This window comes from Artemia franciscana, chromosome 20 (assembly GCF_032884065.1).
Source record: "Artemia franciscana chromosome 20, ASM3288406v1, whole genome shotgun sequence".
Taxonomy (NCBI): domain Eukaryota; kingdom Metazoa; phylum Arthropoda; class Branchiopoda; order Anostraca; family Artemiidae; genus Artemia; species Artemia franciscana.
Genome location: NC_088882.1, coordinates 36,520,712 through 36,546,102, shown reverse-complemented (window position 1 = coordinate 36,546,102; position 25,391 = coordinate 36,520,712). Strand labels below are relative to the sequence as shown.

Sequence of the window (25,391 nt, the reverse complement as noted above, 5' to 3'; positions counted from 1 at the left end):
TAAAACGTTGCACGTTGCATGGAATAAAAATTTGAAAAGACCTTTGATTCGGTTGACTGAGAAATCTTATGGAAAATCCTGAAACACTATGGAATACCCTCCAAGATAGCAGAATTGATTATGGCTCTGTACAAAGAAACAGAATGCTGTATACGAACAGAAAACTGAGTTACAAGATACTTCAAAATCATGACTGGTGTCAAACAAGGATGTATATTATCGCCGCTTTTATTTACAATAGTAATGGACTAAACACTTAGACATTCTATGGGCGTCAACAACCAAACGTCAGCCAAACGTGGAGTAAACGTCAACAGCAAGCAACTTGCTGATCTTGACTTTGTAGATGATATAGTACTGCTAGAAGACACCAAAGATTGATTACAGCTGCTATTCAATGAAATCTCAGAAAAAGCCCGAGAGGTCAGATTGTCGATCAATGTCGACAAATCAAAAAGTATGTCCACATCTGACTCCCCCTAGCTCTTCAATATTCCATGAAAACTGTTGAACAGGTCCAAGAATTTAAATACTTAGGAAGCTGGATAGAGAATACTGGAGATGTAAAATTTGAAATCAAGAGAAGGATTGGACAAGCATCAGGCACCTTCAACAGACTGACACGAATTTGGAGAAGTAACAAGTACTCACTTCGTTTACAATTGCGCCTGTTCAACAGCAATGTGTTGTCTATATTGATGTATGCCAATGAATTATGGATTTCAACCAACAACTGGAGAAACGTATCGGATTCGAAAACATTTGCTTTCGAAGGATCCTCAAAATCAATTGGCATCAGAGAATTACTAATAGGGAAATCCGGCTGAAAACGAACTGGCCCTAGTGACCGAAACTATGAAGAAATGACGATGGCATATTTGGATCATGTCCTACGCATGCCCGAAAACAGACTTTCATTAATAGTGTATCTGTGGCAGCCTGAAGGAAGACAAAGACGAGGCCGACCATAGGACACACTGTGGATGCAGTATAATTGGGACCTGAAAGAGGCCAACATTATACTCACTCACTCCACAATGGGAAGACATCACTTCAGCCACACAGCTTCGAGATGAATGGAGAGACTTTGTCAACGCCCTGTGCGCCACTTATGGCTGAGGAGGATTTAAGGTGTAAATTAAGATAAGGATGGCGATGTCGTTCCATTTATTGTTGACTTGTTTTTAAGCCAACTTAAATATAATAACATGATATATATTGATTGTCCAAATAATATAAAATAATCCCTTGAAAATAATGAAAGATGTTCGGATTTTCTTTTTCTTTAAACTGTAATAAAGTTATCAAGCTTTCAAAAGATATTTACCCATCCGAGTTAGTTCTGGAACCTAGTCAAGATATTTACCCATCCGAGTTAGTTCTGGAACCTAGTCAAGATATTTACCCATCCGAGTTAGTTCTGGAACCTAGTCAAGATATTTACCCATCCGAGTTAGTTCTGGAACCTAGTCAAGATATTTACCCATCCGAGTTAGTTCTGGAACCTAGTCAAGATATTTACCCATCCGAGTTAGTTCTGGAACCTAGTCAAGATATTTACCCATCCGAGTTAGTTCTGGAACCTAGTCAAGATATTTACCCATCCGAGTTAGTTCTGGAACCTAGTCAAGATATTTACCCATCCGAGTTAGTTCTGGAACCTAGTCAAGATATTTACCCATCCGAGTTAGTTCTGGAACCTAGTCAAGATATTTACCCATCCGAGTTAGTTCTGGAACCTAGTCAAGATATTTACCCATCCGAGTTAGTTCTGGAACCTAGTCAAGATATTTACCCATCCGAGTTAGTTCTGGAACCTAGTCAAGATATTTACCCATCCGAGTTAGTTCTGGAACCTAGTCAAGATATTTACCCATCCGAGTTAGTTCTGGAACCTAGTCAAGATATTTACCCATCCGAGTTAGTTCTGGAACCTAGTCATGGTACAAGTCAAGAAGCTCGCATTTCTGATAACTATAAATTAGTTTGGAAAATGTATAATAAAGTGGAAGATTAAAACCTTAAAGCAATCAATTTCACATTCCCAGAAATTAACATAGATTCAAACATTGCATACTCAGATTTTTATTCATAACTATTTAGTAATGCAAGTATGTGCAGTAGTTGTACCGACTTTAAAATTAGATCTCAAATTTAAAGCCACAAAGTGATCCCGGGAGTTTTTTTCGTAAATAAATTACTTGGCAATCCAAAACATTTAATTTTCAGTAAAACAAACTTTAAGTAAATACTCAAAAAGTTATCCATAATATTAAGGGACATTTTAGTAATTTTTCTTTTTTACTATGATTTAAGCTCTTTTAGGGACATAATATATTGTATCCATCACTAGTGGATCTAGGGGTTGAACTCCGCTCCCCTCCCCACTCGTTGTTTTTTCCTGTTTTTCACTCCTTTTTAAAATACAATTTGTTAATTTAGTCAATTATTTCTCACATTGCCCACCCCCAAAATTGTACTTATTGCCACCCTTGTCACATTCCCCCCCCCCAAGATTTTTTCCAGATCTTCTCCAGCTATCTATGCCAGCTTGAAAGGCTGTGAAATTACAATGGTTCCCAATAACCAATGAAGCATTTTATCTTCTAGCCCATCCAGGGTTTCTTAGAGAAAGGTCTGTTCCGAAAATTTTTTGTTCCCAGACATTAGTTTGTTCCCGGTAGGTATATCCAGGGTTGCCACCATGTTCAGGTTCTTAAGTACTCCAATGGCCCGAATTTGCATGCTACACAGCAATTTTTGGTGCTACAGTAATTTTTGTTATGACTGTATTTCGGCGTAATTGTATTTTATATGTCTATATTTTCAATTTGGTCACATAAACGAAAAAGTATCATAGTTAATATGGCATATGTTATTCTTAATGAAATAATATGTTTATTCTTAATGAAATAGTTCTAAATAGCATTTTCATGCCGCAGGTGGCAAACCTGGACAAAGAAAAATGTTATACAGTAAAGAAAATTCCTCTTCTCCATTACAGGTTTTTGGGACACATCCGTCTTTCACATTTCTTCACGACTCCACCTTCGATTGTGAGATCCCAAGAAAATTATCCTTTGCGTGTGGTGTTTTGTCTCATTTCTGAAACTAATTAAATAAAAAAAGCAAGTTTTTTTTAAATGAAAGTAAGGAGCAACATTAAAACTTAAAACAAACAGAAATTACTCCGTACATGAAATGGGCTTTTCCTCCTCAAAGCCTCGCTCTCTACCGTAAAGTTTGACTCTTTCTCTTAACTCTACTTTTTAAAATAGTAAGAAACTTTAGCGTAAAGAGTGGGGCGTTGAGGAGGAAAAGCCCCTTTCATATACGGAGCAACTTCTGTTCGTTTTAACGTTTAATTTTGCTCCTTAGTTTCATTTTAAAAAAAAAATTGTTTTTTTAATTTAATTTCTGGACGTTTTTGAATTAATGCATGTTTTGATCTTGGCTCTCCGCACATAAATAATTAAAACGAAGTATGCATATTAATTAATTGCAATTAATCGGAAAATTTTGTGAAAAAAGGAGCAAGGGAGAAGGCTTGGGTGCCCTCCAATTTTTGATTACTTAAAAAAGGAACTAGAACTTTTAATTTCTTACGAACGATTTCATTGGTAAAAAATATACGTAACTGACGAATTAAATTACGTAACGAACTTCTACATTCGAATGTTTTTATTGCATATATGAGGGGGTTCACCCCTTGTCGATACCTTGCTCTTTAAATTAAAGCTTAAATTTTGTCCCAATTTCTTAAGAATGACCTCTGAATCACAAAGGCCGTAGAATAAATAGTTGAAATTACTAAAAAATACTTTAGCGTAAAGAGTGAGGTATTACGAGGAGGTAAACCCCTCATAGGCGTAATAATTTTTGCTCGCATTAAGTATTAATGCTGCTACTTACTTTCAGTAGAAAAAAACTTTTCATATTTACTTTTTCATTGTTTTTTAAATAAAGCTAGAAAATCCTGCGCCCCCTTCATTGAAATTCTCCATTGAAATTCCCCCATGAGAAGTTCCTCCATGGAAATATCCTCCCACTTAACCCCCCCCCAACTCTCCACCTTAAACCAAAAACATCCCCCTGAAAATGTCTGTACATTTCCCAGTAACCATTACTACATGTAAACACAGGTCCAAGGTTGTAACTTGCAGCCCCTCCTATGGGGAATGCGGGGTAGTAAGTCGTCACCAAAGACATAGTTATGAGGTTTTGACTATGGTGAATAAAATGGCTATCTCAGAATTTCGATCCCCTGACTTTTGGGGGAAAAATGAGCGTGGGAGGGGGCCTAGGTTTCTCCAAATTTTTGGTCATTTAAAAAGGGCACTAGAACTTTTAATTTTCGTTAGAATGAGCCCTCTTGTGACATTCTAGGACCACACAGTCGATACGATCACCCCTGGGAAAAAAACAAACAAAAAACAAATTAAAAAACAAAAAAAAACACGCATCCGTGATCTGTCTTCTGGCAAAAAATGCGAAATTCCACATTTTTATAGAAAGGAGCTCGAAACTTCTACAATAAAGTTTTCTGATACGCTAAATCTGAAGGTGTAATTTTCGTTTAGATTGTATGACTAATAAGGGGTGTATCCCCCTATTTTCTAAAATGAGGCAGATTTTCTCAGGCTCGTAACTTTTGATGGGTAAGACCAACTTCGATGTAAAGTTATATATTTAAAATCAGCATGAAAATGCGATTCTTTTGATGTAACTATTGGTATCAAAATTCTATTTTTTAGAGTTCCGGTTACTTTTGAGCCGGGTCGCTCCTTAGTACAGTTCGTTACCACGAACTGTTTGATTTGCTTTATTGTATGGTATTTATGCTGTGCTTAGCAGGGGTACATCTTGTCTCCTTTTGAAATTATTTTTGTTGAATTAAAAGCTTCACCTATCACAAGGAAACCATAAATGGCTTAGGGTAGGTGCACCACTATGCTTGGGTAGAGAATTAAAAGATCCAAAACCCAGAGAGGTGTGTATTTATCAAGGTTAAAAAATAAAGCATCTAAAATATATTTTTTAGTAAAGTGCAGATTATTTTCTGACCTTGACAAGGCATGGGGGTTGCTAGCCCTACTCATGTTAATTACTCCTTGTTTCGAGCTTGACTTGGTTACTTATTGTAATTTCTGTTCGTTTTGGGTTTCATTTATTTATTGATTGGTATTTGTGGTAGTTTTTACACTTGGAAGATTATTATTTCTGCTCGGTTTTGGTTTGATGGAGTTCTTTACTTTTTTTGGTAAAACTTACTTTGTAGAAAAAGTTTTTTTTAGAAATTAATTTCTGTAAATAACGGCAGTGGCTGGCTTACAATTAGGCGGCGGGGGGGATGTACTTAATAAATCTCAGGTGAAATACCGTCCTCAACGGGAGACTTGTGTCGCTTAAGACTTTTGATGGCATGGTAATTTCGTCAAGGTACAGTCGGTATGGTCGGCGACACGTATTTATACAGTATGACTCCTTTGAGACGGATGGTGGCGTGATTTCCATTTCTATATCAGTCGCCTTTTTTGGGGGGAGCAGGGCTCTTTTTCGAAAACGAAGTATATTTCGTAGTTGCGGCAGTAACTGCAGCCTAAAAAAAAGTCCAGTCCATAGTAACCTTAAATTTCAGAATGTGCGTTGAAAATTACTGTGAAGTGAGAAAGAATCGCTGCTTGAAGCTGATCCAGGAATGGAAATTAACCTTAACTAGAAGAGATCAATGCAAATATATATATATATATATATATATATATATATATATATATATATATATATATATATATATATATATATATATCATGAAAAGAGAAATCACCAATGCAACAGCACAAACACACAAAAAAAAAGAGAGACAGAAGGAGAAAAGGAAGACTGTTTTCCTAAATTAGTGATTAATATAGACCAGCACTTGAATGAGGCCTTAACCCTACGCATCCATACAATCACATAGGTCAAACAGCATAGCCATACACAATCAACCATAATGAATAATCCATGGACAGGCAGTCATGTCGTCAATAAGTATAAGTCGTCATTTACCAAACAATAGAAAAAATAATAAAGACAAATAATTCAGAGGCAACAACCCAACACAAGGGCTCATCAGGAGAATACAAAAACCTCAAACGAAACTGCGGCTAGTAAAGAGGAAAGACTAAAATAATGCGTATATTTTGCCTGTATCCAAACTAGGCGTCCCCAGCACAAGATATAAAGAAAAAACACTAAACTAAAAACGAATAAAACCACCACCAATAATAAATACAATTGTCGCTACTGATCCACGTAGGGAAGAGAAGCTATTACAGTTACTTCAATGAGAACATCAAAGCAACTTTGATGAAAAAATAATGAAATATAATGAAAAAAGTAAATGGAAGTCACTTTTAATTAATAGGATATCAATTTATACCATTTATAGTATCAATAGGATACCATTTACTTTTTTCAGTATATAGAAAGCCTACACACAGTGATAGGTATTTGAACTTTCACTCGTGCCACCCTGTTTCAGTGAAACGAGGGGTTGTGATTGCACTGGTGGACGATTTACTGAAAGATGAACAAACAGTTAAAAGAAACATACATTAGACTCAATTTGAAATGAAACCAAAAATAAAACAACTGATATCCAACTCAAAATGAACAGAAACTCCTAGGTGTATGAACTGAGAAGTCGTCCCCCTTGAACCGCAACTACAGCACAAGCGTATATATATATATATATATATATATATATATATATATATATATATATATATATATATATATATATATATACATATATATATATATATATATATATATATATATATATATATATATATATATATATATATATATGAGAAACGTTACGCTTACATTAGAATGGATACTCCTACCATTGAGCTACAACCTTCCCTTCGTTCCCAGAATCGTATACCAAACATTGTAAAAAAAAAGAATACATTAATATTTACATATTTCATTTTAGGTGGTCGGAAGTATTGATGCATTGGGCCTGAAATACTGTGGAGAAATTCGTGCTCAGGAGCCTGGTAGGGAAATTATTGACGATTTGGAAGACATAGTGGTGAAGCTACTACGGAAGTACTGGGAAAACAATCCTCATATAGAGCCAGCTCGACTGATCTTCTTCAGGGACGGTGTCTCCGAAAGTCAATTTCAGGATGTAAGCTTTTATTCTACTTAATTGATTTATCCTATTCTACCTTACTTTGTCCTATCTTTACCTCAATTTCTTCTTCTTCATTTCTCCTTTCCTCTCAGAACCCTAGGTTATATTGATAATTACTGCTTCAACTATACTGTCATTAAATCAAACTAATAAGAGAACCTGACTTGCATTGAAATTGCTCTCAGATTGCCTGTCCGGATTCTCTGTCTCTTTCTATCTCTTTAACCATTATCTCTTTATATAAACCATTAAGCTTGTAACCCATAACCTCGATAAAAAGATTTAAATTGCATATGCTTCGCTTGCATCAAATATCACAAATAGTCAGTATCACCTTTCAAAACTTTACAACAGTCTAACCGTGCCCCATCTTCTTGCCATGTCCCCCATTTGGAATTTTTTCTGTTTCAAATTAAAAAATGTTTAAAAATTTATTTTAAATTCGCCAAAAATATGTTGCATCTTCCTCCTTGGACCTGTAATTCTTTTCTGGTACATAAATTTAAATTGATTCTGCCTGCAAACATTATTGATAAAAGAGTGGAAGATTTTAAATCCTCCGCTAGAAAGCTCAACCACCAGTGGTTTTCCCTCTTCATATAGTATGTAGTTATGTTTGTGTTTTTTGATTGTAATCTCTCTTTTCGTTGAATTCGCTCATTTATCATACCATTTGCTCTCGTCTTTGTCAACCAGCATCCGTCACTAATTGTGACAGGAGTTCGTCCTTACCGGATGCACTTATTGCTTTTGCTGATGACAGTACTCTTGGCACAAATGGTAGAACTGAGTCTAATGTTCGTTCAAAGATGATAGCCCTTTTTGAAAGATTTATCCAGTGGTTTGATGTAAATTATCTTGCTTTAAATGTCGGAAAGTCATTTTTCTCATTTTCTTCAGAGTTTCAAAGGCTTGCCCTGACTTAAATGAAATACACGTATCAAGAGGTTCTCTAAGTAGACCTAAGGATCGTTACGTTCGATTCCTAGGCATCTTGCTTGACGAAAATCTTTCCTTCAAGCATCATATTAACCTGATTAATATGAAAGTCTCCAAGAGTTTTGGAATCCTTAGAAAGCTCCTTTCCAGGGTTGATGCTTAGAATCTTGTTCTGCAGCCTAGTTCATTGTTGTGTTCCATATTGTTCTGTTATTTGGATATCAACTTTCCCTCGTCTCTGAAGCCACTTTCAAACCTTTATGATAAAGCAAGGACTCTTTTTAAGTAAACTAACCGATCTTCACTTAAACCTAGCTTGATTTGAAATCTCTCTATTTTCTTTCTTGTTCTTCTTTCATTTTTTTTCTTTTTACAGTTGAACGGCAATCTTCCTGCTGTTCTTTGCAATATTATGTCTTTTGTTTCTGATCTATCGACTTATCGTCTCCACACTTCCAACAATTTATAGATTTTTTATATTCCGTCAGTGAGGTCTGACTTCAAGCCTCTGACAGCTTGCAACAGGATCTGAAACACGTTTCCAGAGTTCGTACGAAGCTGCCATGTGTTTGTATGTTCAAAAATCATGTTAGAGAATTTCTAGCTAGTAAACATTTCTTTTCTTGGTTTCCCTTGGAGTTGATCTCTCTGGATTGAATTGGATATTTAATTGAGTTGGTGGAATCATGTGCTACCCCCTGCCTAGCTTGTCATTTTTTGGGGATTAACAAGTTTTTTGGATTTTGTACATAATTCCTTGCTGAGCTGCTATTGGAGTCACCGCAACGACCCAAAAAATCAATCCAAAGAATACGCTACAGCCTACTCTTAGAACTCAAAGAAAAATGACAAACAATAGCTGAAAACTCATAAATAGTACACATTTTTTCTTGACTTTATTTCTAGATTTTTCAAAGCATTTTATATCATTAATTAGCATATCATTACTAATCCATAATTTTATTAAATAAATAAACAAATCTTTGTAACTTAAGGTAAGGAGTGACATTAAATCTTAAACGAACAGAAATTATTCCGCATATGAAATGGGTTGTCCTCTTCTCTACCCTCACTATTAACGCTGAGGTTTATCTCTTTGTCACAACTCTACTTTTTAAAACAATATAAACTATAGCGTAAAGACTGAAAGGTTGAGGAGGCGACAGCCCTTTTCCTATACAGAATAATTTCCGTTTTTTTTAAGTTTAATGTCACTCCATACTTTCAGTTATCGTTTTTTATTATATAATTTCTGAATGTTTTTAAACTAATGCAAGTTCGAATTTGGATCACCGTACATGAAAAGTCAAGACACAATTTGCATACTAATTTTGGTAGATTTATTCCAGATATGAAGGGTGCCCCCTCCTCAATACCTTGCTCTAAACGCTAAAGCTGGTAGAACTTTTAAAAATGCTTCCTATACTAATTAAACAGCCCCCGTGCTTCAGTGGAAGCTCTCAAAACTGGGACAAACATTCAAATTTTAGCGTGAGGAAATTTAACAGTAAAAATTTAATAAACAAAAACAAATTAAAGAGTACGGTATTGAGGAGGGTACAAGACTTCATATATGAAATAGTTTCTGTTTTTTTTTTCAAACAATACTGGTAAATCAGGCTCACCCTCTATGAAATATACCCCTCCCCCTCATGAGCCACTCTTCTGTAGAAATTTCCTCCAATGTAAATTGGATCTCATCCGCTAACTTCTCTCCAAACATTTCCACCCTCGCTGAGAATCCCCCTCCCTGCAAAATTACTTGCAGACGATTCAGCCTCGAAAATGCTCCTTAGCATTCAAAGCATTCATATTCTGAATGCATTGAATATTCTGCTCCAATGCATTCATGACTTTAATCTCTAATCGGTTTCTCTCCCGCTCCAAAAATTCCGCCTTTTGTGGAAGTTATATCCAGCAAATCAAAATTTGCAAAAAAAGCTAAATTTCTCTGAACATCTCCACATGAAAAACTTTGCAAAGAGAATTTAAGACAATAAACAAAAATTCTTATATCAGTTCGGTCAAATCTCGCCAGTGTAGTATCCCTTATAATACCCCTCCCCTCTCGTAAATTTCCCTCCCGAAAAAAGATTCTCCCTATAAAGATTCACCTCAAGCACAACCTCCCCTAACAAAAAAGTCTGTATACTCCCAATTACAAATTCTATACGTAAACAATGGGCAAATTTCATTGTTTACAGACATCTCCCCGCGGACTATGGGGTTATTTTAAACCTAAAGACACAATTATTTAATTTCTCAACTATATTGAACAAGATAGCTATTTCAAAATTTTGATCGGAAAACTTTGGGGAGGAAATCGACTTGGGAGGGAGCCCATTTGCTCTCTGATCTTGTTATCACTTAAAAGGGGCACTAGAACTTGTAAATTTTGTTCGAATGCATTTTGTTTCGATCTTATAGGACCATTATATTGATACAATCGCCCCTGGGGGAAAAATTATCACAAAATGGTGATCTGTCTTCTGGCAAAAATAGCAAAACTCCATGTTTTTGAAGAAAGGAGCTTGAAACTTCCAAAGTAGGGTTTTCTGGTAGGCTAAATATGATGGGGTGATTTTCATTAAGATAGCTCTGGTTCTAGGGTTTTTTCCCCTTATCTAAAAATTAAGCCAAATTTCCTCAGCCTCATAATTTTTGATGGGTAAAACCATTTTTTTTTTTTATTCTGTGTATTTGGAATCAGCATAATATTCTGATTCTTTTTATGTATCCATTGATATTAAAATGTTTTTATATTAATATAAAATATTTTTCTTTTTTAAAGTTTCGATAACTGTTGAGCGGAGTCACTCCTTAATTATAGTCATTATGACGAAAAGTTTAATATACAAAATAGAAAAAAAATTATAAATAATAACTTATAGCTAGTAATTAAAATAAATTGTTTCCTTAAATTTATTTCTAAAATCTTAAACATTTTCTCGTCATTAATTGTCTTATCATTACTGTTTTATAATTTTAGTCCTTGATAAATAAAGGAGGACTTAGATTTTGTAGTGATGGCAATTGGAGCAAACAGCACCTTGCTTATTCTAGTATTATAATTATGGCAATCAGACCTAACTTGAAACACTCATAAGAAGCATAAAGGTAAATTATTATTATTATACTTAGCATTAATAGCAGGTGATGAAAATCCCCTAAGCCAGCAGCTAGTAAACTTTTTGCCTTTCATACCCCAATCCCACGAAATCATTATAAGATTATTTCGAAAAACTCGAATTGAATTCACTAGTGACAGAAATGTCCCTATCCATGCCGAAAGAATAATGTAACGAAAGAGATGTGTAAGTAGTGACTGCTCTTTGGGTGCAGGCACACGCATAGGGGGTATACGAAAGGAGCTACTAGTCCCTCAAGACGTTAATACGCACACTTGGGTCTTGCACAATACTATAGTGCACCTGTAACGTTATAGTGCATCTGCACAATAGGGTTTGTTTACTTTTGGCTGTTACATAAAAGGGATCATTTACTTTTAGTTGTTGCGTAATAGAACTTCTTAGAGTCCGCTAGTCAAATGGGAAAGTCCCAGTCGTAAGAAAAATGATCATGGTCCAATATCTACAGGTGAAGATGACGTAACATTTCATGACTTGTTTTGGTACCGGTGGACCTGTATAATCCAGAAAAAACTAGTTTTGAAGGTCAAAATACGTAGCATGTTAGTTTTGCTTTATAATTGAAAAAGAATTCGGTGTGTCAACATCGAGGATATTATTCTTTAATAATGGACGTTTTACTCTATTGAATGTTAAAGGCACTAGCAATAGTAATATGAAACCTGGAGTGCCTAACGTAGCAGTAGAAATTACAAGGGGTTGTCGGCTAACCCCAAGAATGGGACGAGATGTTGGCATGATATGTAAAATCTTTGGGCAAATTGAAGTCAAGAGAACGGTCATGCTTTGCAGCAAAAGTGAATATAATTCATACACAAAGATTATAAGACGGATGAAATGTATTAGTAAAATCTATTGAAGACAATAATCTGAATCAATTTATAAAAAGGAGTAAGTTTGTTACTAGCGAGGAAAAAGCCTTGTTAGTCTATGATCGGTAGTGAGGGTAGCAAGATTAAAAATGACTGCAATTGAGAAACAAGAAAATCATACAGAATCTAGTGACTTTGGGAAAGTGTTTCATTATATATGATGATTTTCTAGGTTCTTCTCTTCGAAGGAAAATATTTTCTCAATGAATACTTAACAATTGAATGAGAAATGGTTCTCCGTCTTTGCACTATTGTATAAAAATTTTACATCGTGGCCCAGATTCATCTACTCAATTTATTGACATATTCATTTAAAAAAAACACAATGATATTGTGATTATGCTTTTAACCACTACCGAGTCGGCTATTTTCCAATGCAACAAGAAAAAAGTGAAAAAGCTAGTCTGAACAAGTTTTGTAACATCACTCAATTACTCCTCCTCCTAGAAGACATTTTCGCAGTTTCTTTTTAGCAGGGAAAAAGTCAACATTGAAAATATTATACAGATGTCCATTATGTTCGTATATATTGAGCATCTGGCCATTCTGCGAAAATTGTGCTATTATTGATGACTCTAATGAAAAGTGCAGATTATTTAATCCATGTAAATTGCATAGAGGATATGCAGTGCAAATTAAAAACTACAATTCCTGTCTTGACGCAGTGAAAATTAAAAACTACAATTCCTGTCTTGAAGATGCATCTGAGTCTCACACTAGAAGTTTCCTGTGCTCCAATTGCCACTATAAAAATGATATCAATGGGGAAATACCCACCCTGGCATGATTGCTAAAAACCCTAAACGTGACTTTAGTTTATTTTCAGAGACTGATATCGTCAAGGTTTTAGATTGTTTTGAGAGCAAAAACCTGGTCTATGCTTCAATTGCTGGAATAATAAGAGAGTTTGATTTTTACGACATCGCTGTGAAAATACCGGCGACTATAGTTATAAACCGACTAATTTTTAATTGGTTTTTTGCAGAAAGTGATTCTTCATATGACAATCTTGTGTGTGATATTGCTTCAAATAAGCAATTCGGAGCACGTGACTTTTGTAATATGAATCAAAATGGTATGATTGACTTCACAAAGAGATATAATAAAAATGAAGTCACATTATACCGTAGAAAATGTGATCCTGACTTTGTATGCCAAGATGAATACAAATTGAATCCTGCCGAGCTGCCGCCATCTATCGTTAACAATGAACGTGGGAGAAGAAATCTAAAGGACACAGAATTTTGTACATCTAAGTCTTATTAATTCTTATTACTAAACACATTCACAACCAAGGTATTTTACTCTTAGGGCACTATACAGGTAGGAAAGAGTATATTCTACAAGCAAGTCCTTCAATCGAGAATTGTCACCACAAATGCTAAGAAATTCAATGTAAGTATATCCGCGATATCGAAAAATAAAATGTAATGTTCCATGAAAACCATAGCTTCTAATTGATAAATCGTTTACTCACATCCAATTTCGAATAATATATGTTCCAGTTTGCTCAAGAAAGTTTTAAATTGCAATTGTCTAAAATGTATGTGGCAGGCCAAGAGGACCAACAAATTCAATATTCTTCGCTGTCGGAAAGATGCATAGCCAATGCCCTGTCTTTAAAGTTGACGGGATACTATTAACAGTAATATGGGTGTTGTTAATGCTTTGAATAAGGTTGAGGAAATCCACAGAAATTTACACTATACAGGTAGGAAAGGGAATGTTCAACTAGAAAGTCATTGAATTGAGGATTTTCTGCATAAACGCTTAGAAATTACTTATAACTATATCCGCGGCATCGAAAAATAAAATATAATAGTGCATGAAATATTCAGCATTTGGCTGATAAATTTTGTACTCGCTTTTTACTTTTAATAATAGACTTTCCACTTTGCTCAAGAAAGTGTTTGATGTGAGGTTTCTAGAACGCATACGGTAAGCTAAGGGTATCGAGAAGTTCAACATTCTTCGTTGTTTGAAAGATGCATAGCCAAGGTCCCGTCTTTACAGTCAACGGACTACTAGCAATGATAAGGGTATTGTTAACCCTTTAAATATGGTCAAGGAAATTTGAGGGTATGCAATATGATTTCTATTTGGACATGTAGGGATCTAAATTGAATACATTGATAATTTGATAAAGGTACATGGTGCCAAGTTTAATAGAATACTGTCGTCAGGGATAAGTTCCTATTAGGATTCAAATTGATTTCGTGAAACGAATGCAAACTGAACAAACTGAAAAAGAAATGAAACAAACTGAAACAAAAAAAAGAAACGAAACAAACTGAAAAAGAAATGGGGAAAAAACATTGAAAGGTTATAAACTGACTAAGGCGTTTAAAAATCAGTTTAAATATCAACAAGTCACATTCTAATGCATTCATGCAAATAATTATTTTATGTATACGAGTTTTACCCTAGAACTTGATCATGATCAGAAAAACACTTCTGGGGTCAAAGGTGCTATGGTCTACGTTTAATATATTCCGAAACTTTTTAGTAAGGCTTTCAGGCGTAGATACACCTGATTTAGCCAGCTTACTTTTTGCTGCAAACACTGTTTGAGCAATATCTATGCTTGAAAATTTTACTCGAACGGGGGCAATTTTCACATTCTCAGTCTGACTAGCAGGCATACAGAAACAATTAGCTATTTAAATGTCCATTTTTTAAGATCTTTCCAACCCATTATTCGTGTTATAACTTCATTAAGATTATCCATCAATTCCACGTTAGTTTCACACCATAGAAAACTAGGATATCAAGTAAGGTATGTTACTCAAATTGGTAAACCCTGTCTTTTATTTAAGAAATTTTATTTCCAAGCACATTCACTGCATTACAATGATTTTGAGGAGTTATTTCATTTTTTCCAATTTGGTATTATTTTCAAGGGAAATGGAATTATAAACATCGTTCACAATATCTTTGCTGATGATTTACAAAGCTTGACGATCTTTCGTTGTTTCTGACACGACACGAGAAAGGTCATTCATTAGGTTTGACTTTGTGTTCATTAGTTCCTCTTGAATTTCATTTATTATATCCTTCAAGAGTAGATGCAACTGCAGTAGCCTGAGCTGACAGCACGAGGCTGGATTTTGCTTTAGATTTAGTGTGTAGTGATAGGTAAGTTTTACTCAGAGTCTTTTCTTGAAACATTTAGAAAGACTCGCTTTTCTTGCCCTTAGATACCTCTGCCCCCTTAGTACTCATAAGAAAGACCTATTACTATAGGCCTTTTGACTATTTTAACTATTAGACAGAGTCAAAAGGTCAAATTTCCTAAACCTGTCAAGCCCTTTCACCTTCAAGAATATCTTGCCCCCCTCTCCATGGCCCCTGAGGCAAGGAATATAAATTAAGTAATTTGCCTTTTTGAATATAGGATTTATGCTTTAGAAAAGGAGAATATTTAAACGCGGGTGTGTCTGAAAAATCTAAAGGTGCTGATATGAAACTTCAGAGAATGTTCGTGGGAATGTTGACTTAAATCGAAAGACACTGTTTTTATCAAGGCTAGCTATAGGGGGAATTTTCAATATCAAAGAAAGCACTCACGCTATTAATTAGAAACTTTCGGGGCAATTACTATCACTGTGGCTGCAGCTAGGACTGGTTGAAACTGCTACTACTTATGACTATCTGAAGAAACTTGTGACTATGACAGCAACTGCTTGCAACTACGACTGCATCTACTTATGACTCTTTTCAGCGAATTTTGATAGGGTGGTAAACAGATTCAAAACGCGCGTTATTTACATGCTAATTGTAAAAATAGCACATCAATAATATCTGAGGAATGATAGAGGGAATTTTTTTGAAATTTTCAGAGTATGTTTATTGAGACTACCCGTGACTTTGACTATTTGGGACTATAACTACGTGCGACAGTGAATACTAGTGACTGAAAGTCTTTTTGACTGTGACCAAGTCTGTGACTATTTGTAGTTAAGGTTGTGACTATATTTGCACCGTGATTATTTGCAATTTTTGCAAATTGAATTTTTTACATGGAGGATTTAATCATTGGGAAATGGAGAAATATTTGATCCTGGGTCTGTCCGAAAAGGCTAATTGGTATTGAGGCAAAACTTTAGAAAATGTTGAAGAGTATGTTGAGGTAAATCAAACGAAAATATTTTTAACAAAGTTATCAAAAAATCCCATCTGCAATATTTTAGAAACGGGTAAGTGTATTGACTTGAAACTTTCAGGGCTACGATTACTGCTGCTATTATTGTGGATGCAAAGGAAATTTGTTACAATTACAAATGTGGTAACTTGGAACTGTGACTGTTTGTAATTGCTACTAGATCCGCTTGTGACTACTTTCAGGGTAGGTTGAGGAAGAATTTTTAAACATTAATGTTGAAAAAATAGAGCTCTTTAATGTTTTAATACTATTATGAAGCTTTTATGTTAAAAAAAAACTTGATGTTGAAATATGAAATGTTGAAAAACTTGAAGCTGTGACAATTAGAAATGGGTACAAATTAATAAAATTAATAAATTAATAAAAAATTAATAATTAAAAATTAATAAAATTAATTAATTAAAATTAATTAATTAAAAAATTAATAAATTTTAATTAATATAATTAAAAATTAATAAATTAATAATTAATAATTAATATTTAATAAAATTAATTAACAAAATTAATTTGTTAATTAATTAACAAATTAATAAATGGGTACAAATTAATAAAAAAGAATCCAAAAAGAAAGTATTTCAAAGAGTTAGATAAATATCTTAAGACGAGAAGAAATTAATTCGTTTGAACTTAACCAATTGTTGAGATAAATACGAACTTAAGGCTTGAATTTGCAAACATTTTTGCTTATTCAGTATTTATTGTGCCTTTTCATCATTCAGTTAGTTCATTATGTTCAAAATAAACATTAATCTATTGTTTACCTTTATTTTGACTTCATTCTATCAACTGCAGCTTCTCAAATGTGAGTTTAATCAAATGCACAAAGATGTCAGGTAAACTTAGCAAAACTTAGCTTTAGAGGCTAAACAATACCCTACTATAATATTTGTAACCATCCAATGTTAAATAATTAAAACCTTCATTTGTTGAATGATAGGCATTCCAGGTCATTCATTTTCATGGCCAAACGGCATCTTAAAAATTAAAATTAAGCTTTTTTATTTAACTTTTGTTTTAATTTTGATTTACGGATTTCAGGTTCTCAAAACGGAGTTCAATGCAATCCGTAAAGCTTGCTTGAAAATACGTCCTGGTTATTCACCACAAATTACTTTCATAGTGGTTCAGAAACGTCATAATACAAGATTCTTCGCAGAGCCAGACCAACCCACTGTGGGAAAGAATAAGAATATACCCCCTGGGACAGTTGTTGACACCGTAATAACTCACAAACAGGAGTTCGATTTTTTCATTTGCTCCCATGAGGGCATTCAGGTAATTCATAGAGTAGAAATATAATTTTATTTATAAATTTCTTTCACAGCATGGTTGCCGAATGTGAACTTTACATTACAAATAGCACTAGCTTATATTTATATCTACTACTACTACTTGCAACTCACGGCACTACCAAGCCATCTGGAGCTTAAACAGCTACGCACACTGCTTCTCCATACCAATTTATTCAAAGCCTACCTCTTTACACCGACCCAGGAGGTTCCCATTTCCTATAAATCTTTCTTGATGACATCTTTCCACCCGAGACAAGGAAGACCTACTTTCCTTTATTCCTAGACGATTGGCCGAAAAGGACAATCTTTGGCAATCTGCCAACCTTCATTCGCAGAATGTGCCCAAACAATCTCAACCTTTCTATCATTACAACCCTAGAAAGCGGGATTGAACCCCATTTTTTGTACAGCCTATTGTTTGAAATACCGTCAGTCAGCCGAATACCCAGAACCATCCTTAGGCCATTTCTCTGGAAAATATTTAGTAGGTCTTCATCCGCTTTTCAGAACGTCGAAGCTTAAGAGTCATTACCTACAAATATTCTAATCTTGGTTTGCAGACTTATCTCCCGATTCTTCCAAACTTTCTTTTTATCTGTGAAAGAACACCCTGACCCTTCTATATTCTACTTTTAACATATGCACTGCTCCAACCATCTTTACTAGCAATACTACCAAGGTAAGTGAAGCTGCCCTCCTGATCAATCTTTTCGTTACCCAACGTCACCTTTTCATCTTCACTTATTCCTTGCCTTAGCGACCTAGCCTTCTTAAAATTAAATTTTCAAGCCTATCATAGCACCCTGAACTCGCAAAACCTCTAAAAGTTCATAATGCATTTTCTGTGCTCCTTAAGACAAAGCACATCAAAATGAAACGGTTGCTATACCTCTTCTATCAATAAAATCAAACGTATGCTCATAATCTATATAACTGAGGCCCAAAGGTGTTAGATGACTATGACAATTCTCGATTATTTACCTAAGAGTGAAAACTTGGTCGACACATACGCTACCTTTTCTAAAACTGCACTCTTCTTCTCTTGGAACTTTTTCTACAGGATCTCTCAGTATAAAAAGTATCATATTACCAAGTAATTTTCTACCTACATAGAACAGACCAATGTCTCATAAATTATGGCCCTCACTCATATCCCCTTTCACATACAGTGGTTTAATTGAAGCTTTCCTAAAATCGTTAGGAATTTCCCCTTTTTCAAAAATCCTGTTCATAATCTTCAGTAACTAATTTTATACTTCAAAGCCACCATATTTAAGAGGCTTATGTAACAAACTATCAGCACCTGGAGCCTTATTGTTTTTTAGTGCTTTTAGTACTGTTGCTAATTCTTACTCAGAAAACAAATCTTCCTTCACAACCAAGACATTACAAGCTTTTTATTTTGCTCTATTTAGTACATTCTCAAAATGTTCCACTCATCTCTCTTTAACTCTTACCTTATCACTAATTGTGGCCCCGTTCCTATCTTTAACTGGGACAAGACCGGATTGACAACACCCTCTCAATTTATAAACATGCCAGTACAATATTCTACTATTATGCCGTCTAGCTACAACATTTTCCAGATCCTCAACGATTTTATCCATGGCCTGTACATCACCCCTCCTTAGTTCATATTTAATAATTTCTCCACTTTCTTTATATTCTTTGTTTTATATGATCTATCACTCGGACAATTCTTGTATAACCTCTTCTCCTCTCCTCCTCTCTGTTAAAAATAAGGCTTTTTGACCAGTATTCCTAGCTGCAGTCTTAACTTTCTTCCCTAAGACACCATCAGCAGCTCCACAGACTGTTTTTCTAAAATCATTCCAACCATCTTCCAAATTGTCTTATTTTAAAAACTCTCAACTTTAGTATTCAACATTCCATCGAAAATTTCTCTCAAATTCTCATCCTGGAATCTACCTACATCATAACTTCTCGAATGGTAGTTATCCTTCCAAAATTTCAGCTTTAAATTAACCCTAGAAACGACTAGATGGTGATCTTTACTTTTAACATCAATAACAGCACTCCTACATAACCTAGTATCTTGTATTGATTCTGCAAGTCTTTGATTTACTATAACATAATCAGTAAGGTTTGCTGTCTTACCATCACGTGAATACCATGTCAACTTATGGGTCATTTTATGATCAAACACCGTGTTGGTCATAACTAGATTGTTATACATACAAAATTGCACAAGTCTGTAGCCATTACTGTTTTGCTTTCTTACACCAAATTTACCTAGGCTAGGATACCATTTACCCTAATTTCTACCGACCTAAGCGTTAAATCTCCTTGTAAAAACACCATATTTCAAACTCGGACCCTGTCAATTTGCACCTGTAACTGTAAGTAAAATTCATCTGAGTCACAAGTATCTCCGTCATTCGGTTCAACAGGGGATTTTACTGCTATAACTGATACCCTGAATTTTCTAAGTCATAAAATCAGCAATTAGTATTCGATTACAAATACCTTCTCAGCCTAAACAAGACTTGGCAGCTTCCTTATTCCTCATGAGCCCTACTCCCTGTTTATGTACCCCATCCTTCCTGCCTGAGTAAACAAATTCTTCCCTTTTTAAGGTCATAACACTCCGAATTCTCATTTTCATTTTTTTTTAATGATTGAAATTATTTGGGCCTCAGGAAAAAGAATGATTCCAGATATCAGTGCAGTACAGGAATCAACATATCTTCTCAAGTCTACACTGAAGTGCTTAATCCGGCTTCGACCCGGACAGCAAGAAGTCCCTGGTAACTCCAGTATAAATGGAGATTTGTGCAATCCTGGGTAATATTTTGTAGCCATCTCCCCCCCAAAAAAAGTCCTTGCTACGGTCCTGATTTAATGTCCAATCCAATTGGCACCATTAGACGACAAAATCATGCGCTATAAAAATATATTTATTCAATTATGATTATTCTCATTTGAATATGTTTTACTTGTTTTATTCCATTACTCCTTTTATTCCATTAAATATGTTTTATTAGATACTAAATATGTTTAAATAAATAATGTTTATTCCATTTCTGCATAAACAGCCAAGTTTATCCAATGACTATTGAAATGGTTATTATGGGTCCAAATTTATTATGGGCCTCTAAAAATCTCCAACATATAATGTTTAGTCTAAAATATTTCCACTCTCTAGAGCAATTCGAAAGAAAACAAAATATAAATCTGTGAATATAGAATATTTTATCGCTTGAAATTTGGCACACCCTGTACTCCATTTGAAGGGGCTCTTGGGTCGTCTTGAAACTTGTATTTATACCATCACAAAAAAATTTCATATGAAAAAAATCAAAAGTATTAAATATTATGGATTTTTTACGGGAACTTGCTTTTAACTAAAGCGATCGCGGTTGAATAAGAGAAAAAACTACATATACGCCCTTGAGGGTTACCACAGTAGTCTTGAGACAACATGGAAGAAATTATTTTAATTTAATTTTGTTTGAGAATTTTGTGATACAAGTCTTAATTCCTGGTAGGATCGTGTCGACGGACTCGTTTATCGAGACCCATTCTTAAAGTAAATGTGTGGTGGTCATATATGGCAAAACCATGGCAAGTACTGAGCAGTGTTTTGTGTACTAGTGGTAAGGCTAGCAGCAACACATTCTGCAATTCTAGCTAAAACTAGTGAGACAGTTAAAAAGAGCACCCATCTTTGGAGCTAAATGCAATGAAAATGTTCTACCACTTTTAAACCTAGATACCGTGAGTTATTTCTTTGTAAAATTGATCGGATTGAAAAATTAATGATTTCATTCAATACTGGCTCTTAAATTAAACGGGAAAAATCCTTTCATAAAAAAATTTCCCATAGGAAAGTGTTATTCCTCCTTAGACTCTACCCAAGTAATTTTTGGGTTCGTAGAAATTTCCCCAAGAATTGCATTACTGTAGATTTCTTAAATCCCAAGCAGTACCACAAATACCTGAAAAAATCACGCGATCTTACATTTCATATGGCATATGTGTCTGCATAGTCTATGTACCACTGGAAAGCACCGACAAGACCTAGGAAGCATAAAGGAAGAAATGTTGGCCTTGTCCCAATAAATACTATAAAAACACTTTGCATGTAAACTTAATTTCCATTCATTAGAGGAAATTAATTCCTTCTTAGCTCATTCATCAGATGAGAAATCGCGATGTTTTTGGAAAATTTGAAACCATTATCTTGCTGAAACTGAGCAGATACGTATGCACTTATTACTGTTAAGGGAGGTTAGAAAAACACCAAAATATAAGAGAAAATTTTACTAAATATTTTAGAGGAACCCAGGCACAAAAATAAGCGTAGTGAGCCCGGATGTGCCTCTGCAAAGTAACAAAATTCATTGAACAAAATACATAAATAAGATGAGTCAATTTTCAATGTTAAAAAAATGCTTTGAAGAAAGACCAAAATGCCACACTAGACAAGCAAAACCCAGTATTGGTCTAATAAAAGAACAATAAATTTGGAGACGACCCTTAAGGGGGGGGGAATTTTATCAAAAATTTCAGAAGGAAAACCGAAGGGTGATTTTAAAATATTAACTATCGTAACTGACGGCTTGTTAGCGTTAATTTTCACCTTTAACAAAGAAGCTTCCTGTGTGGCACCGTCAAGCAATATTATAATTGAGCTTTTAGTATTTTGTTGGCAAATCTCAAGTGCAGACAGGTCGTTCACTTACTTTGATCGACCTTTGAGGTCAGTTCTGTGGCTAATAATTATTATGAGGAATAAAATAGGCACCATCATGGTTCCCTATGGAACCCCATAAAAGATGGGAACGGAATCAGACAACAAATTTTTATATTTAAAAACTTGAGAAGATTTATGGTACTATATAGCTGATTTTTCTGTTTTCACTGTCATTTTCATTTGATTTTGGAAAAAATGAACCAATCTTGTTCCTCCTATCTCCAGGATTTTGATGAACACTATTTTTTATTTGACATAAAATTAAATAAGATAAATTAGAAACTAAACAATCTACGCGTTTGAAAAAAAAAAGTGGTGGCGAATCTAAAATAGGGCCAAATTGAGAGAAAATGTAGAGGAGTGTTAAGGGAAGAAAAATAGCATATGCATACAATATTACCTTGAGATATCAAGACATTGAACAGGATTATTTTCTCATTTCAGCAAATTCAGCTCCTAATGTTTTACTCTGTGTTTGGGCTGTAAATTCTTGGTAGTAAAGTTGTTGGAAGTTGGATGATAAAATGTAGCCTCGACAGAAATTGTGAAATAAAAAAGAGGTGATTAGCTTGTAAAAGCGATGTGTGCAGAACTTTCACACCTGTCGATAGAATTATGTTTCCTGAGTATTTAAATAAAAATCAAATTAAAAAAGAATATATAATTAACCTCAAAAGGAAATATGTAATAAATAAGAGTTGTACAGATTGTAGCAGATATGTACACACATCTTTCAAATTTTATCTTTCATTTGTAGTTAAATAAAATTAAATTCGAAAGAAAGATGAATAAGGATTTGAAGAAATTATAAAATAAACAAAAGAGGAATCGGTTCTAGCATGGGTGTACGTCAACACTTGTCGACAGTTTTAACTTTCATTAGAAGTTAAATGGAGTTACATTAAGATAATAATAAGACCTCCAAAGAAAATGAGACTCAAAATAAAATAAAAAAAAAACAGAGCTTAATAAATTTTAGCACTGGCCTTCTCAGTTTGTTTGCGCTTATTGGTTGTTTTAACTTTCATTAGCATTTATGCTAAATTAAAATTGAAAGAAATATAAAATGTCGATTAAATGAAGATATAAAATATATATTAGCTGAAAAGATTGTAGTAAAGGTGAGTTAATATATATATTGCGTTTTATCATTTATTATTTTTATCATTTAGTTTTTAGTATTATCATTTACCATTTTTCATTCATCATTTATTTATCAGTTTATCAGTATTATCATTTAGTTTTATCATTTATTACTATTTAAAGAAAACTAGAGCTGAATGAAATCTAAATCTGTGTCAAGAGAAAATATAAAATACCGTTTCAAGCAAATTGAAAACGAGGAGCACGGGGCAATTGGAAAGGGAAAACATTAGTAAGATCTTGATATTCATACTACTGCATGTTTTTATTTTATTCATCACTAGTACTTTTATGGGCCGAATGTACGAGTTCTCCATAAGGTAAAATAAACTATTGATCTTCTGAGGCATTTCAAGCATGAAATTAACATGGGCAGACCAAAAGTACTGCGTAAGTAAAAAGCGATATATTACAATATATTTTTAGATATATCACGATATATGCACAATATATTGTTTTTCACTTGGCAGTTTTGTGGAAGGATTTTTCGTAAGGACTTCAAAAAGGACCAATTCAATTTTAATTTGAAAGTTCTAGCAGCCATTTTAGAGTCAGAAGCTATTAGAGGATAGCCAGCCCTCTTTCCACGTACCTTCTTTCCCCAAAAACATCAGGTCGCAATTTCGAAATAGCCATCTTCGGCAGCATAGTTGAAAAGTTTATTAATTATATATTATATTATATAGTTAATTAATTATATAATTATATTATATAGTTAATTAATTATAATTATAGTATATTAATTATATAGTATATTATATTATATAGTTTATTAATTATATAGTTGAAAAGCTTATTAATAGATAATTCTATATCTATGGTCATGATAACCGGCTAAACCCCTTGGGCAAGGTTTGTAAGTTATATATTTTGCCCATTGCTTGTACATAGCGTTTGTTATCGGGAAAGGGGGGATTGTTTGATGTTCTGTTTAAAAAAATCAAAAAGGGTTCATATGAAGCTATCAGTTCTGTGGAGTGCTAAACTAAATTGAAGCACACTATATGCAAGTGGATTGTAAAAAGGGGTATCTCACAAGTGACTTAGAGTATTAAGTAGAAATTTTCAGGGGATGAACGAGGGTAAACGAGGGTAAACACCTATTGGCTTTGGTCCATTGAACAAATCTCTTGTCATTCCATTAAAAATCGCAACCTAATGCTCTAAGTCACTTGTGACCTGCAAAACCCCCAGAAAATTTCAACTTAATAAATTAAGTTTTCCCTGGAAAGTTGCTTGTACATCTTCTTATCAACTTGAATTCAGATACTTTTTTTATAGCGCAACATCTCCCATCAATTCCTTTAAATTTTCCCCTTTATACCCTTAGCCGTAGTATAAATATTAGTGGTAGCAGTAGTAATACTATTAATTATAGTAATATGCATATAATGCCTTTTGATTTGTTCAACATCCCTTTCTACATTCAACAAACATTTCAGCTTTATCCTCTATGCTTATCCTAAAATATTACTTATATACCCTTTTGACAATCTACAAGGTACAGTGTGTTTTGATTTAGTTAAAACTTCCCCTAAGCGATATCTGAAAGCTTTAGCTTAATAGCAATAACCTCAATAGTAGCAGTAATTTTAGAAGTAGTAATAGTAGTAGCAGTGTTGTACTGCTTAGGACTAGACTATCTTATGGCTGGGATTGAGTTTGAAATAACAGTTTGACAAACGAAAATTGATGTTGCTTTAAAACTAAAGCAAAAGGTATGCTCCTTGTCAATAAGACGTCACAGCAAAATCTCAAAAACAACTAAAGGGAATAAGCTGTACTTCTTCTGTCCTGACTATCAGGCAAAATCAAAAGGACTTAAGTGCATCCAGGTTGTAAAATTGCTCTAATGTAGCGTCTTATGAACCGAAGAGAGTACTAAGCTTTATCTTTTGGGAAAAATTGAGGTGTAAAACCTCATCAAAATT

General features: G+C 34.2%; 1 protein-coding gene across 1 annotated transcript in view; it reads left to right on the top strand.

Moving 5' to 3' along the window:
• The window catches only part of LOC136040199 (protein argonaute-2-like), a gene marked incomplete in the record, with an annotated part of 142,361 nt that overhangs the window by 102,694 nt on the left and 14,276 nt on the right, over positions 1–25,391 (top strand). The window contains 2 exon segments of the mRNA XM_065724351.1: positions 6,983–7,180; positions 17,347–17,583. Of these exon segments, the coding sequence (XP_065580423.1) occupies positions 6,983–7,180; positions 17,347–17,583 (435 nt within the window).